At 37.8% G+C, this 13097-nt stretch overlaps 1 protein-coding gene across 1 annotated transcript; it reads right to left on the bottom strand.

Moving 5' to 3' along the window:
* Positions 1 to 10805: 10805 nt before the first annotated feature.
* On the bottom strand, positions 10806 to 11234 carry LOC122665690. The gene has a single exon (XM_043861841.1). It carries the CDS (start codon positions 11232 to 11234, stop codon positions 10806 to 10808), a length of 429 nt encoding a protein of 142 aa, XP_043717776.1.
* Positions 11235 to 13097: the final 1863 nt, after the last annotated feature.

The following is a 13097-nucleotide window of genomic DNA, read 5'->3' on the forward strand; positions in this document are numbered from 1 at the left end:
ATTTTTCTCTCCTTGTTTCCTTCTATCTCTCTAATTCTCAATTTTCTCTTTCCTACTCACCACGATTAATTTAGGGTTTAATTTTCTCTCTCCTACAACCCTCTATTTTTTTTTCTTTCTTTAGTACTTTTGTTTTTGTGTTTGTTTGTTTTTGTTTTTTTTTAGGTAGCTACTACTGATTGCTGGATGCACTATTCTGCCATATATTGCTGATTTCTGGTACACTCCTTCCCATATCCCTGTTTTTATTCTTCTGCATGCATTGAGGACACTGCATACTTTAAGTGTGGGGGAGGGGGGTGAGACCAATTGGCATATTTTTACTTTTGGCTTTTGGTAAGTTTCACATGTCTTTCTGTTACATTGATGCGAAACACGGGAGAAAGTGACTTAGGAACCCTAATCTGAAGTAATGAAAACCCTGTTGAGAGCACAGTAACTAGTATGTATTCTAAGGTGGGTTTTGACTTAGACATTAAGAGCCCCATCTTGTCGAGGGGACATACCACTTGGCTGTCATGTGTTTCTTTGAGCTTTTGTTTAGGAGCTAAGACCAAGTTCAGTTTTGGCATGACATATTTAAAAAAAAAAAAATCATGAGAGTTTAGTCTTGTTGCTTCAACTTAGTAACCGGGGCATCTAGGCCACAAGCCCGGAGTCTCGCATAAAACGATTGGAGTGACCATTCAGGTTATTATTACTAGTATTCTTGAATCCAGTTCGGGCTTGTAGCCTTTTTGGTTCGAGTGAGTAAGCCCGACGAGTGTTTCACACTCAATCCCCTAAAACCATCTGGCTTGGGAGTGGTTGGCTTAAAGCTCGTTACATGAGCCTTCTAGAAAGCTTAAAAGGCTAGAACATTGCATGGATCTGAGAATCAAGTCATTTTCAAAAAACAAAAAAAAATAAATGAATAAATAAAAGTAAGAGTTGAATTCCTTAGAGCTAGACAGGGCACTCCACCTCAGGAAGCGAGGTGACTTGATCGACACTCCTTAGGGTGAAACCTCTGAAAAAGAACTCTAGCATCACTATCCTTATGGATATATGTAAGAAACAAAGCTACCAAGTAGCTCGGGTGTCTTGTGTACTGACCCTGCATGGCATTTGAGGAACAGTAGTGGAGTAACAAATGGAGTTCACTGTTTTGAAAAAAAAAAAAAAGAGAGAAGACATGTCATTGCCTTGGTACAATTGTATGGTAAAAAATGCTCCAAATCCTAAAGTCCTTGGTGCCTTCAACGTCATGAGTGGTTTAAGTAAGGTGATGTTTGGAAGATATGGGGAGATTCCCTAATTAGGATGTGTACCTGTTGCTAGAATCAATATTGGGTAATAAGAGCTCAAGTGTGGGGGTACCTTTGTCTTCTTGATCTTAAGTAGAACATCTTAGTTTCGAGTTTGGTGTGTGCTTCTTACCTATTGTCAAAAATTTAAACTTGCATCATGAATTTTGTGTGTGCATTCCCTGTAAACGCTCACAAGACAAAGCTCATCTACTAGGGGTAACCTAGGGGTTTAAAGGCTTATTGCATATGCTAAGTGCAACTGTGATTCCTACGAAAGTGAGTTAGTTTTTTTTTGTTTTCTTTATTTTTTTTTTCTCGAGGACTAGTAAAATCTAAGTGTGGGGGTATTTGATGAGCACATTTATGTGTGAAATTATTCCATTTAATTCTGCATTTTTATCTACTTAGAATGGAGCTACCTTGGGTATTTTCTGTCGTTTTCAGGGTATAGGGGTATTTTATGCGATTTTGGACTATGAGGCATCATATCTTCTAATTTACATTTAAAGTAGTCCAGTTTCTTTTCATGGTTACGAAGAGGGCTGAATTCAAAGCAAGATGGATGTGTTGCATTAAAAGTACGCCTTGGTTTCGAAGTCCATTCATGCGATTATTCTTTTTGGGCAAAAAAAAATAAAGAATAATGGGCCAGAAAATGAGTTGAAATGCAAGCTCGAGCCCAGACTTGCATAATACAAGTGGGCCCCTCCTTCATTGTTGGACGAATTTTCTCCCCTATTTTCTCTCTCCTCTATTTTATTTTCTTATTTTATTTCCTGTCCTATTTTATCTCCTCCATATGCTTTATATATTTTATTTCTTTTTCTTTTTCTTCTTTCTCCCAATCATTTTCCTTTTTGTTATTATTATTATTTTATCTTTTCTCAAATTCCCCACACGATTTCCACTTTCCTTATCTTATTATATTCTCTCCATCTCTTATCAAGTCTCTCTCTCTCTCTTTTGGTTTTCACTTTCCTAAATCTATTCTAATTTTTTTTTTAATCTTTTTCTACTCCATCTCCTGTTGGTCAAACAACTGTCCAGGGATCAAACCATAGCTTCCTAGGGAAACCAATTATAAACCAATTAGGGTTTTGCATGCCTTGGGATATCCCATGGTGTCCCATGGGTGCCCCATTTAATTTTTAAGGCTTCCCATGGTCGCCCATGGGAACCCTGGTGCATCCCTGTTAGGGTTTCTCCTTCACTCATGTGTCCCATAAAATTTATCATCACAGTAGGGACGAAAAAACTCATCTCTAGTCCATTACATGGCAAGAGGAATCCATCCCATACTCGAATGCACAGCGGAAATTAATCAATTCGAGTTTCTTTCGCATCCCATAAATATTAATAATTAAATAACTGAAGGAGTTATTAAAGAACTGCTAACCTGGTGAGCCTCAAGTGTTGCTCCTCCAATAGACAGTGGTTCTTCCTCCAGTGAGCGCTCCAAGCAAACAGATCTGAACCTCCAATGGTGCTACCAAGGTTCTACACGCCAATCCCAGATGCTCTCAAATTCCTCAGCACAGATCTAGGGTTTCACAAACCTTAACTGTCAAACACAGATGAGAGAAGCAAGAAGAAGAAGAAGAGAGATCACAAGAGGGAGAGAGAGAGACCAAAATGTAGGAGAGAGAGTGTCTGCCCAAAACATGGAGAGGTTCTCTCTTCTGCGTTTTTTGGTCCCCTATTTATAATATTTGAATTAATTAAATCCCAGTAGCATTTAATAAATCTTCAGTGAGAGTCTGACTCTCTCTCTCTCTTTGTTTGGCAGTTCTGTTTAAATTCAAAGTGCTACACAAGTGAAGAAGTAGAATCTAATAGGGAAAGTATTAATTAATTACTTTATTTAATATTTAATGGATAGTTACAATTAGCACCATATCCATTAATTAAATAAAGTACTAATTAAAATAGCAAATTCTAAATAACTCCCTATATGATAACTATTTATCATATACAACCCCCCCACTAATCAACACCATTATTATGGAATCTAGGGCATGTACACATGTACTGCCAAACCCCAATCCATAGTACATGTCCATATAAGAGAGCCTGTTTATCTGATCGGGTCCTGCAAAACTCGATTAAACACTTTATTTAAATAACTATTTATAATGTATCATTTTAAGTAAAATAAATTTTGCAAAACCATTTCCAAAACAGCACTGGATCCAGATTTTGATCCGATCATACACAGACAGTCTCAATCTTGGTGTTCCCCAATCGGGCAGTGGTGACCATGTTGGATAACTCCTTCACTCACAAAGTGTTCATGCATTCCCAGAACTTCGGCTTTGACTCACTTGAGTCTCAGTCATTGATGAACCAAAGAATGCGGTCACACTTTGTAGTGACAGGGTTCCCTCAGGCATAGGGTGTCGGTGACACATGTCTATCCCTTCCTACATCTGGCAGTAATACATGAGGGAATTAACACAGTAGATTCTTTGTCAATGCACACATCAAACATGTGAGCACTCGCATTCGTACCCTGACATCGCATGTCTAGGCATACCCAATGCGACGACCATATGATAAGGGTGCATAGCCCAAACCCTAGTCGTGACTACCATTTTAAGTAAAACTTAGGGATACATAATGCTCAAAAAATTTATATCGCATGTGATAATATTAAACTAAAATGTATAAATGTTCAATACAAAAGTGAACTGGGTTGAAACAGACCGAACTGGGTTTGATGGATAGACACTTGTCCAACATCTCCCACTTAACCCCCATCTCCTCATGTTATGTATCTCTCTCTCTTTTACTGTAACGCCCCCAAACTGGCCTAGGGGTAAGGGTCGTCACACAAATCCACAAGATCGAAATGATTTTAGATAGATGAACCAAAATTGAACCATTAGTCATAATCTCTAAATAAATCCTCAATAAACCATCATATAACACAGCGGAAGACTTAAACAGTTAAATTCAACATTTGATTAATATGAATTCGAATATTTAAAACTAAGGTGTTGGTGGCACTACAACTAAAAGTAAGAATAACTCCTTATTACATCCATCCATCCAAATATTAAAACAAATCATGTATCAAAGTCAAATCATTACAACCGTCCCAAATAAAAGAAGGTAAATGATTCCATAAATTTTCTAATCATCCCCAATCTGAGTATCATCTCCTCCAACAACTCTAGTGTACTTATCACATGAGCATGGCTCCTGACTCTCGTTCTTTGTGTGATTAAATAAAGGGGTAAGCTTGGAAAAAGCTTAATGAGTAAGGGAAAACAGAATATAAATATCGATAAACAAATGCATATAAAAAAATGTAATAAAATCTCAAAACGTATGTTATATAAATCTGAAAATATCACAAATTCCAGTAAAACATGTCATGAGTTCAAATGTTCATAAATCCAATTCCAATTAATAGCCTCAGTAGGCTCATGAAATGGCACTACTAAAAAATCAACATATCACCAATATAATCAATAGGATGGGACTCAGGCTCTTGGCTCACAGAACCGATAACAGGCTCCTATAGAGGGGAAACCACGTTCCTTAAACGTCACGCTCTTGTCTCACCCTCCAGTCCACATACCTAAACATAATGGAATTGTGAGCTTCAAGCTCTTGGCTCATAGAACCGGACCATGTCCTTAAACGTCACGCTCTTACCTCATTCCTATGTTCAACAATCCACCCCAACACATAACCCCCTGTTGGAAGGGTTGCAGTCCAACAATATTACATTCAAATCGTATCTTATACAATGACAAGTCTCATCATGCTTTTAATAAAGTAAAAATCATGCATTCTTTCAATAAAAATCAAATTATATTTCAAAACATGCATAATACTTCAAAATAGACTTCAAGACAATTATGCACAAATAGTCATGTTGTTTCAAAGCATGAAATTTCATAAAATGGCAAATCAAAGAAAAGAGATTTGTATATGCAAATAATACATAGGTTCTGCGGGGTCTCACCCACCTTAGAAGGGTTTAAGTCAATTCTTAGTACACTTCAAATCACAAAAATAATGATCCAATATCCCCTACCTAGATCATAAATAGCAAATCAATAGGTTTATGTACCCCTACAAAGTTGTACCCAACTTGTAAACACGGACAGCCCTCAAAATATGTATTATTTCCCCAACTTGTACATATCTAGAGACTCTAAAAATTTGCAGGGGACCAATTTACCCTAACACCAAGATTTTCATCAAAAATAATCTCCAAATTTTCATATTTTATATTTAAATCATTTGTTTCAATCTTAGTGCACAGATTCAGCCAGAATCTGCGCAACAGATTTAAAAGAAACATAAATACCATATCCCAAAACTAATTCAATCCAAATTTTTTTATTAAACTAGACTAAACAATAATGATTCTCACCAAATTTCAAGTCTAAATTTCAGATATTAGTTGGGCTTTCATTATTCCCAAGTTCAGGTTCAAATTCTGCCAAGACAGCAGACTAGTCCCATGTTTTCATTCAGATGGGATACCAAACGAAATTGGATGGGCCTCAAATTTGAAATAATATTCCATCTGTATGTCATCCCTAATCCCACCAAAATTGGGATCCAAAATCCTCACCGATTAAGAAATACAATTTTTTTTTCTAACAGCGGACAGAATCTATCTAAAATTGTACACTGTAACAATACAACCTCAAGAATCAATCTCCTATATTCAAATGATCATGAAATAGAGTATGAGAACATTAAAATGTATACCTTTTGAAAAAAACAAGTCCAATGAAACCTTCTCTCTTGCTCTTACGTAAAACTTTCTCTCCTTCTCTCTTTTTCTCCTTATTTCTTCTTCTTCATTTCTTCTTTATTTGTTTTTTATTTCTTCTTCTTCAATCCTTGTTTATTTCTTCTTTACTTCTTTTTCTTTATTTTTATTGAAGTAAGTTTCAACTTCTTTTTAATTAAATTTTAAGTTTTAATCTCTTAATTTATTTTACAGTTTATTAATTCATTAAACTTTAAGTTTCTTAATTCTCTCCCTTCCATTAATCTATCTCAACTTCTCAAGTACACCTTGACAAGGGAATCTCTCTTTTCCTTTCAATATTGATTCGTAGTATCTAAGTCAAAAGTCAATATTGTGTCCACCAAGCTATCCAAAGAAAAACAAATAAAATTCTTTTCAATTGCTTCCCTCAAGAATTGATCCTTAGATCTCCTTAATTCCATATAGGGTCCTAACCATTAGGCTAACCTCTCTTAGATGTTAATAAACTTATAAATAAATATATTTGGATACTAGCAACATATAATCATGCACCAAGAAGGAAAAATAAATAAATAAATAAGCATACCGTGCAATAACATTAATAAAATACTAGCAAGGTTTTACCTCTAATGTGCATGCTAACAACCAAAATTCTACCCTTTATTGGTCCATTGGTACAGATTCTGCACACAAAGTGAAAAGTCTAAATTACCATTATATTTTGGGCATGGATATTACATCCCTCCCCCCTTATAAAATTTTGTCCTCGAAATTTACATACCTAGATCGGTAAAAAGTTGTGGATACTTTCTCTGCATATCTTCTTCTGTTTCCCAAGAAGCCTCGTGAATGCCATGATTATTCCAAAGAACTTTCATGTATGATATGGTGCGATTTCGTAGGACTTGTTCTTTACGATCTAAAATACGAATAGGGATTTTTTCATAGGATAGGTCTTCTCTTAGCTGCAACGGTCCATAACTCAGGACGTACGATAGGTCTGCAACATATTTTCTAAGTAAGGAGATGTGAAAGACATCATGTACTCCAGCTAAAGTTGGGGGTAGTGCAAGTCGGTAAGCTACTGGTCCAACCCTTTGTAAAATTTTGAACGGACCAATGAATCTGGAGCTAAGCTTCCCTTTCTTGCCAAATCTTACTACTCCCTTCATTGGTGCAATCTTTAAGAAAACACTGTCTCCCACATTGAATTCTAGCTCCTTCCTTTTTGTGTCGGCATAGCTCTTCTGTCTGTCTTGTTCTGCCTTGATTCTTTTCTGTATGAGCTGTATTTTCTCCTAAGCTTCTTGTTTCAATTCTGGTCCCATAACTTTCCGTTCACCAACCTCATTCCAATGAAGAGGAGATCGACATTTTCTGCCATATATTGCTTCTTATGGGGCCATACCAATGGTTGCTTGAAAACTATTGTTATATGCAAATTCAACCAAAGGTAAGTGTTTCTCCAAACTTCCTTTCAAGTCTAGAGCACAGGCTCTCAACATGTCTTCAAGTATCTGTATCACTCTCTCTAACTGTCCATCGGTCTATGGGTGAAAAGCTGTACTAAACTTTAGTTTTGTCCCTAAGGCTTCATGTAAGCTCTTCCAAAATCTGGATGTGAACCTCGGGTCTCTGTCTGACACTATCGAAATTGGCACTCCATGAAGTTTGACTACCACATCAATATACAACTACGTCAACTTCTCCAGAGAATGCTTCATAGAGTAAGCAATGAAATGTGCCGACTTGGTCAGACGTCTACCACTACCCAAACTGAATCATGTCCCTTAGGGGTCTTTGGTAGTGCAGTGACAAAATCCATGCTTATATGCTCCCATTTCCATTGCAGAATTTTCAATGGATGCAACAATCCTGATGGTCTCTGATGCTCAGCTTTCACTTGCTGACAAGTCAAACATTTTTCTACATACAGAGTAATTTCTCTCTTCATATTATTCCACCAATAATGTTCCTTTAGATCTCGGTACATCTTGGTACTGCCCGGATGAATGGTGTAAGGAGAATGATGAGCCTCCTTCAAAATTAAATCTCTCAGCTCAGTGTCATTTGGTATACACAAGTGAGTGCCATACATCACAACCCCGTCCTCTGTCAACTGGAATTGTGTTTGTTTTCCTACTTTGATTTTACCTCTGACCTTCATCAAGTAAGGGTCTATAGTCTAAGCTGATTTAATTTGGTCAATCAATGATGGTTTGATAGTCAATTTGACAAATAACGATGTGGAGCAATTGACAATAAGTTCTAGTTCCAGGCTCCTGATGTCCTGCTGAAGTTATATTTATTCAGTCAAAATGGCTGCTGAAAGTCCTTGTGACTTTCTACTCGATGCATCTGTAACCACATTCACCTTCCCTGGGTGGTGGTGAATGTCACAATCATAGTCTTTTATTAGCTCTAACCACCGTCTTTGTCTCATGCTCAGTTCTTTCTGGGTAAAGAAGTACTTTAGACTCTTGTGATCTGTGTAAATCTCACACTTCTCACCACACAAGTAGTGCCGCCAAATTTTTACCGAACACCACCGCTGCCAGTTCTAAATCATGTGTGGGATAGTTCTTCTCATGATTTTTCAATTGCCTCAAAGCGTAGGCTACCACCTTGCCATATTGCATAAGTACGCATCCCAAACCTCTGTGTGAAGCATCACTATGAATAACCATCCCTTCAGTTCCTACTGGTATCGTCAAAACTGGTGCTATCACCAATCTGTGCTTCAATTCTTGAAAACTTTTCTCACATTCCTCTAACCAATCAAATTTCACACCCTTCCTGGTAAGTTTAGTCAAAGGTATAGCAATTTTGGAGAATCCTTCAATAAACCTTCTGTAATAACCAGCCAAACGCAAAAAGCTTCTGATCTCAGTAACTGTGGTTGGCCTAGCCCAATTTGTAACTGCCTTCACTTTAGCAGGATCAACTGAAATCCCACTAGCTGATATAACATGACCCAGAAATGCAACTTGGTTGAGCCAAAAATCGCACTTGCTTAGCTTGGCATACAACTATTTTTCTCTGAGTTTCTGTAGTACAGTCCTTAAATGTTCCTCATGATCTTCCTTGTTCTTAGAATATATCAAGATATCATCGATAAACACAATAACAAATCTGTCTAGGAAGTCATGGAACACCCGGTTCATCAAGTCCATAAATGCAGTTGGTGCATTAGTCAACCCAAATGGCATAACCACAAATTCATAGTGGCCATAATGGGTCCTGAATGCAGTCTTTGGTATGTCTTCACCCTTGATCTTCAACTGATGGTACCTAGATCTCAAATCAATCTTGGAAAAGACACTTGCACCCTGCAACTGATCGAACAAATCATCGATCCGGGGTAAAGGGTATCTGTTCTTGATGGTCACCTTATTCAGTTCTTTGTAGTTAATGCACAATCTCAAGGTCCCATCCTTTTTCTTCACAAATAAAACTGGTGCTCCCCAAGGAGACACACTAGGTCTAATATACCCTTTCTCTAATAATTCTTGCAGCTGATCTTTCAGCTCTTTCAGCTCTTTCAATTCTAATGGTGCCATTCGGTATGGTGCTTTAGAGATCGGTGCCATACCGGGTGCTAGATCAATGGTAAACTCCAATTCCCTATCGGGTGGTAACCCAACAAGGTCATTAGGGAACACATCTGGAAAGTCCCTAACGATATGGATATCCTCCAACTGTCGCTCCTCTTTCTTTAAATCAACTAGAGAAGCCAAAAATCCATGGCAACCTTGAGCAAGTAACTTCCTTGCACGCACTGTTGATATCAGGGGCGATGCAGGTTTACCCGTCCTTAACCCACTAAACTTAAATTTAGTCTCATTCTTGGGTTTAAAAACTATCTCCTTCTCATAACATTGTATACTGACATGGTAAGTAGACAACCAGTCCATGCCAAGTATGACATCAAAGTCTGTCATGTCTAGAAGAATTAAGTTTGCTGGCATCTCTCTACTCTCTATCTGAATCAAACAAGACTCATTACAACCAAATTCTCTTCAGATGGTAGGGTCACCAATAAGGAGGGTTTCAATGGTCTAGGGTCAACACTAGTCTTCTCAAAAAATGATTTAGATAGAAAGGAGTGTGTCGAACCCGAGTCAAATAATACATTGGCAGATATGGTAGAAATGTTCAGTGTACCTGAAAGATGTTCTAGGTTTTAGTTTTCATTTTCTAGTTTTAGATGCAATTCATCAATCACTCAAAGAAGTCATCAGTTATACTGTAAATCAAATCCTTAGATATAGGTTTACCTGTAACCACTGTGGGTGAAGCCTCAACATCCTCTGTCATCAAAGCAAAACTCTGGCCTGAGCCTTTTGTGTTTCAACTGTCTGTACAGTCTGATGTTTCTGCTTTTGTTGATGCCTCAAGGGCTGTTGTTGTCCCTACTATGTCTGATATGGAGGTTGCCCCTGATATGGTAACCTCTATGGTATCTGCTGCTGCCCATACGATTGTATCTGATCCTGCCTCTGCGGTGGTGTTGTTTGTTGTCCCAGACGTGGTGCTTCACGAGGTAATGACGTAGGGTAGTCCTTTACCATGTGACCTCGTCGTCCACATCTATAGCAATTATCAGAATTCTGCCTACACTACCCACTATGATGCTTGCCACAGGTACGACAAGGAGTCTGTGTGGTCTGCTCATAGTGAGTCCTCTGATGCCTCTGGGGTCTATCATCCCTAGAGTGCTGACTGTCAATAGTCCTCTTTCCCTGTACCTTACTCGAGTTGCCCTGTATAGTACCCCTTTAACTATCCTCCAATAATAATGCTCTCTCTAGCACCTCAGCATATGATCTCAGCTTCAATACTACGATTGATCCCTTCAATTGGGGATTCAAACTTCTCAAAAACTTCTTAGCCTTCTTAGCATCAGTATCAATGTGTGTAGGTGCAAACCAAGCTAATTCTTCAAATTTCTTTTTGTAGGCCATCACTGAATCTGATCCCTGAGTCAAATGTAAAAACTCCACCTCCTTTCTCTCCCTAAGGCTTTCAGGGAAGAAGTTCTCGTAGAAGGCCTCTAAGAATCTCGCCCATGTAATTACTGGATCTTGGGCTTCCAGAATCTGCCTAGAAGTCTTCCACCACATATTGGCTTCTCCCTGCAGCATGAATGTGGCGCAAGTGACCTTTTGGTGGTCGGTGCACTCCAAGACTCTGAAGATCTTCTCCATCTTGTGAACCTAAACTGATGGCCACAAGGGATCTGTACTCACTCCCTTGAAGACCAGTGGTCCCAATTTCTTAAACTTTTCCATCACCCTACTAGTATCCTCTCTCCTTGGGGCTTGTTGGCCAGGTTGTGGTTGGTTAGAGCCAATTGTAGTCTGTTGTTGCACAAAATTCATAAAATTTGTAAAGGCTCCCACAAAATCCTGTGGCGTAACCCCAGGTACAATAAGTGGTGGTGGGGGTAGATTCTCCTCAGTTGATGGTGGTGGTGGAGGAATTGAGCGTCCTCTACGGGGAGGCATTGTACCTAACAATAAGAGGTACACTTTAGTTCAAAGCAATATATTACTCCCATGCCAAAATTTCTAGTACACAGGAAACCAAGACAAAGTACCCTATTGATAGGGGTTTAATCCTAGGTGTAATATCTCTATGATTAAGATCCTTTGCCACCAATTCTAGTTCATACTCTACTCTAAAACTCCACTCTGATACCACCGCTGTAACGCAACCAAACTGGCCTAGGGGTAAGGGTCATCACACAAATCGACAAGATCGAAATAGTTTTAGATAGATGAACCAAAATTGAACCATTAGTCATAATCTCCAAATAAATCCTCAATAATACCATCATATAACACAACGAAAGACTTAAATAGTTAAATTCAGCATTCAATTAATATGAATTCGAATATTTAAAACTAAGGTGTTGGTGGCACTACAACTAAAAGTAAGAATAAATCCTTATTATATCCATCCATCCAAATATTAAAACAAATCATGTATCAAGGTCAACTCATTACAACTGTCCCAAATAAAAGAAGGTAAATGATTCCATAAATTTTCTAATCATCCCCAATTTGAGTATCATCTCCTCCAACAACTCCAGTGCACTCATCACACGAGCATGGCTCCTGACTCTCGTTCTCTGTGTGGTTAAATAAAGGGGTAAGCTTGGGAAAAGCTTAATGAGTAAGGTAAAACAGAACATAAATATTGATAAACAGATGCATATCCAAAAATGTAATAAAATCTAAAAACGTATGTTATATAAATCTGAAAATATCATAAATTCCAGTAAAACATGTCATGAGTTCAAATGTTCATAAATCCAATTCCAATTAATAGCCTCAGTAGGCTCATAAAATGGCATTGCTAAAAAATCAACATATCACCAATATAATCAATAGGATGGGACTCAGGCTCTTGGCTCATAGAACCGGTAACGGGCTCCTATGGAGGGGAAACTACGTTCCTTAAACGTCACGCTCTTATCTCACCCCCCAGTTCACATACCTAAACATAATGGAATTGTGAGCTTCGAGCTCTTGGTTCACAGAACCAGACCATGTCCTTAAACGTCATGCTCTTGCCTCACTTCTGTGCTCAACAATCCACCCCAACGCATAACCCCCTGTTGGAAGGGTTGCAGTCCAACAATATTATATTCAAATCGTATCTTATACAATGACAAGTCTCATTATGCTTTTAATAAAGTAAAACTCATGCATTCTTTCAATAGAAATCAAATTGTATTTCAAAACATGCATAATACTTCAAAATAGACTTCAAGACAATTATGCACAAATAGTCATGTTGTTCCAAATCATGAAATTTCATAAAACAACAAATCAAAGAAAAGAGATTTGTATATGCAAATAATACATAGGTTCTACGGGGTCTCACTCACCTTAGAAAGTTTTAAATCAATTCTCACTGCACTTCAAATCACAAAAATAACGATCCAATATCTCTTACATGGATCATAAATAGCAAAATCAATAGGTTTATGTACCCCTATAAAGTTGTACCCAACTTGTAAACACGGACAACCCTCAAAATATAATATTTCTCCTACTTGTACA

Source organism: Telopea speciosissima, chromosome 6, assembly GCF_018873765.1.
Source record: "Telopea speciosissima isolate NSW1024214 ecotype Mountain lineage chromosome 6, Tspe_v1, whole genome shotgun sequence".
NCBI lineage: Eukaryota > Viridiplantae > Streptophyta > Magnoliopsida > Proteales > Proteaceae > Telopea > Telopea speciosissima.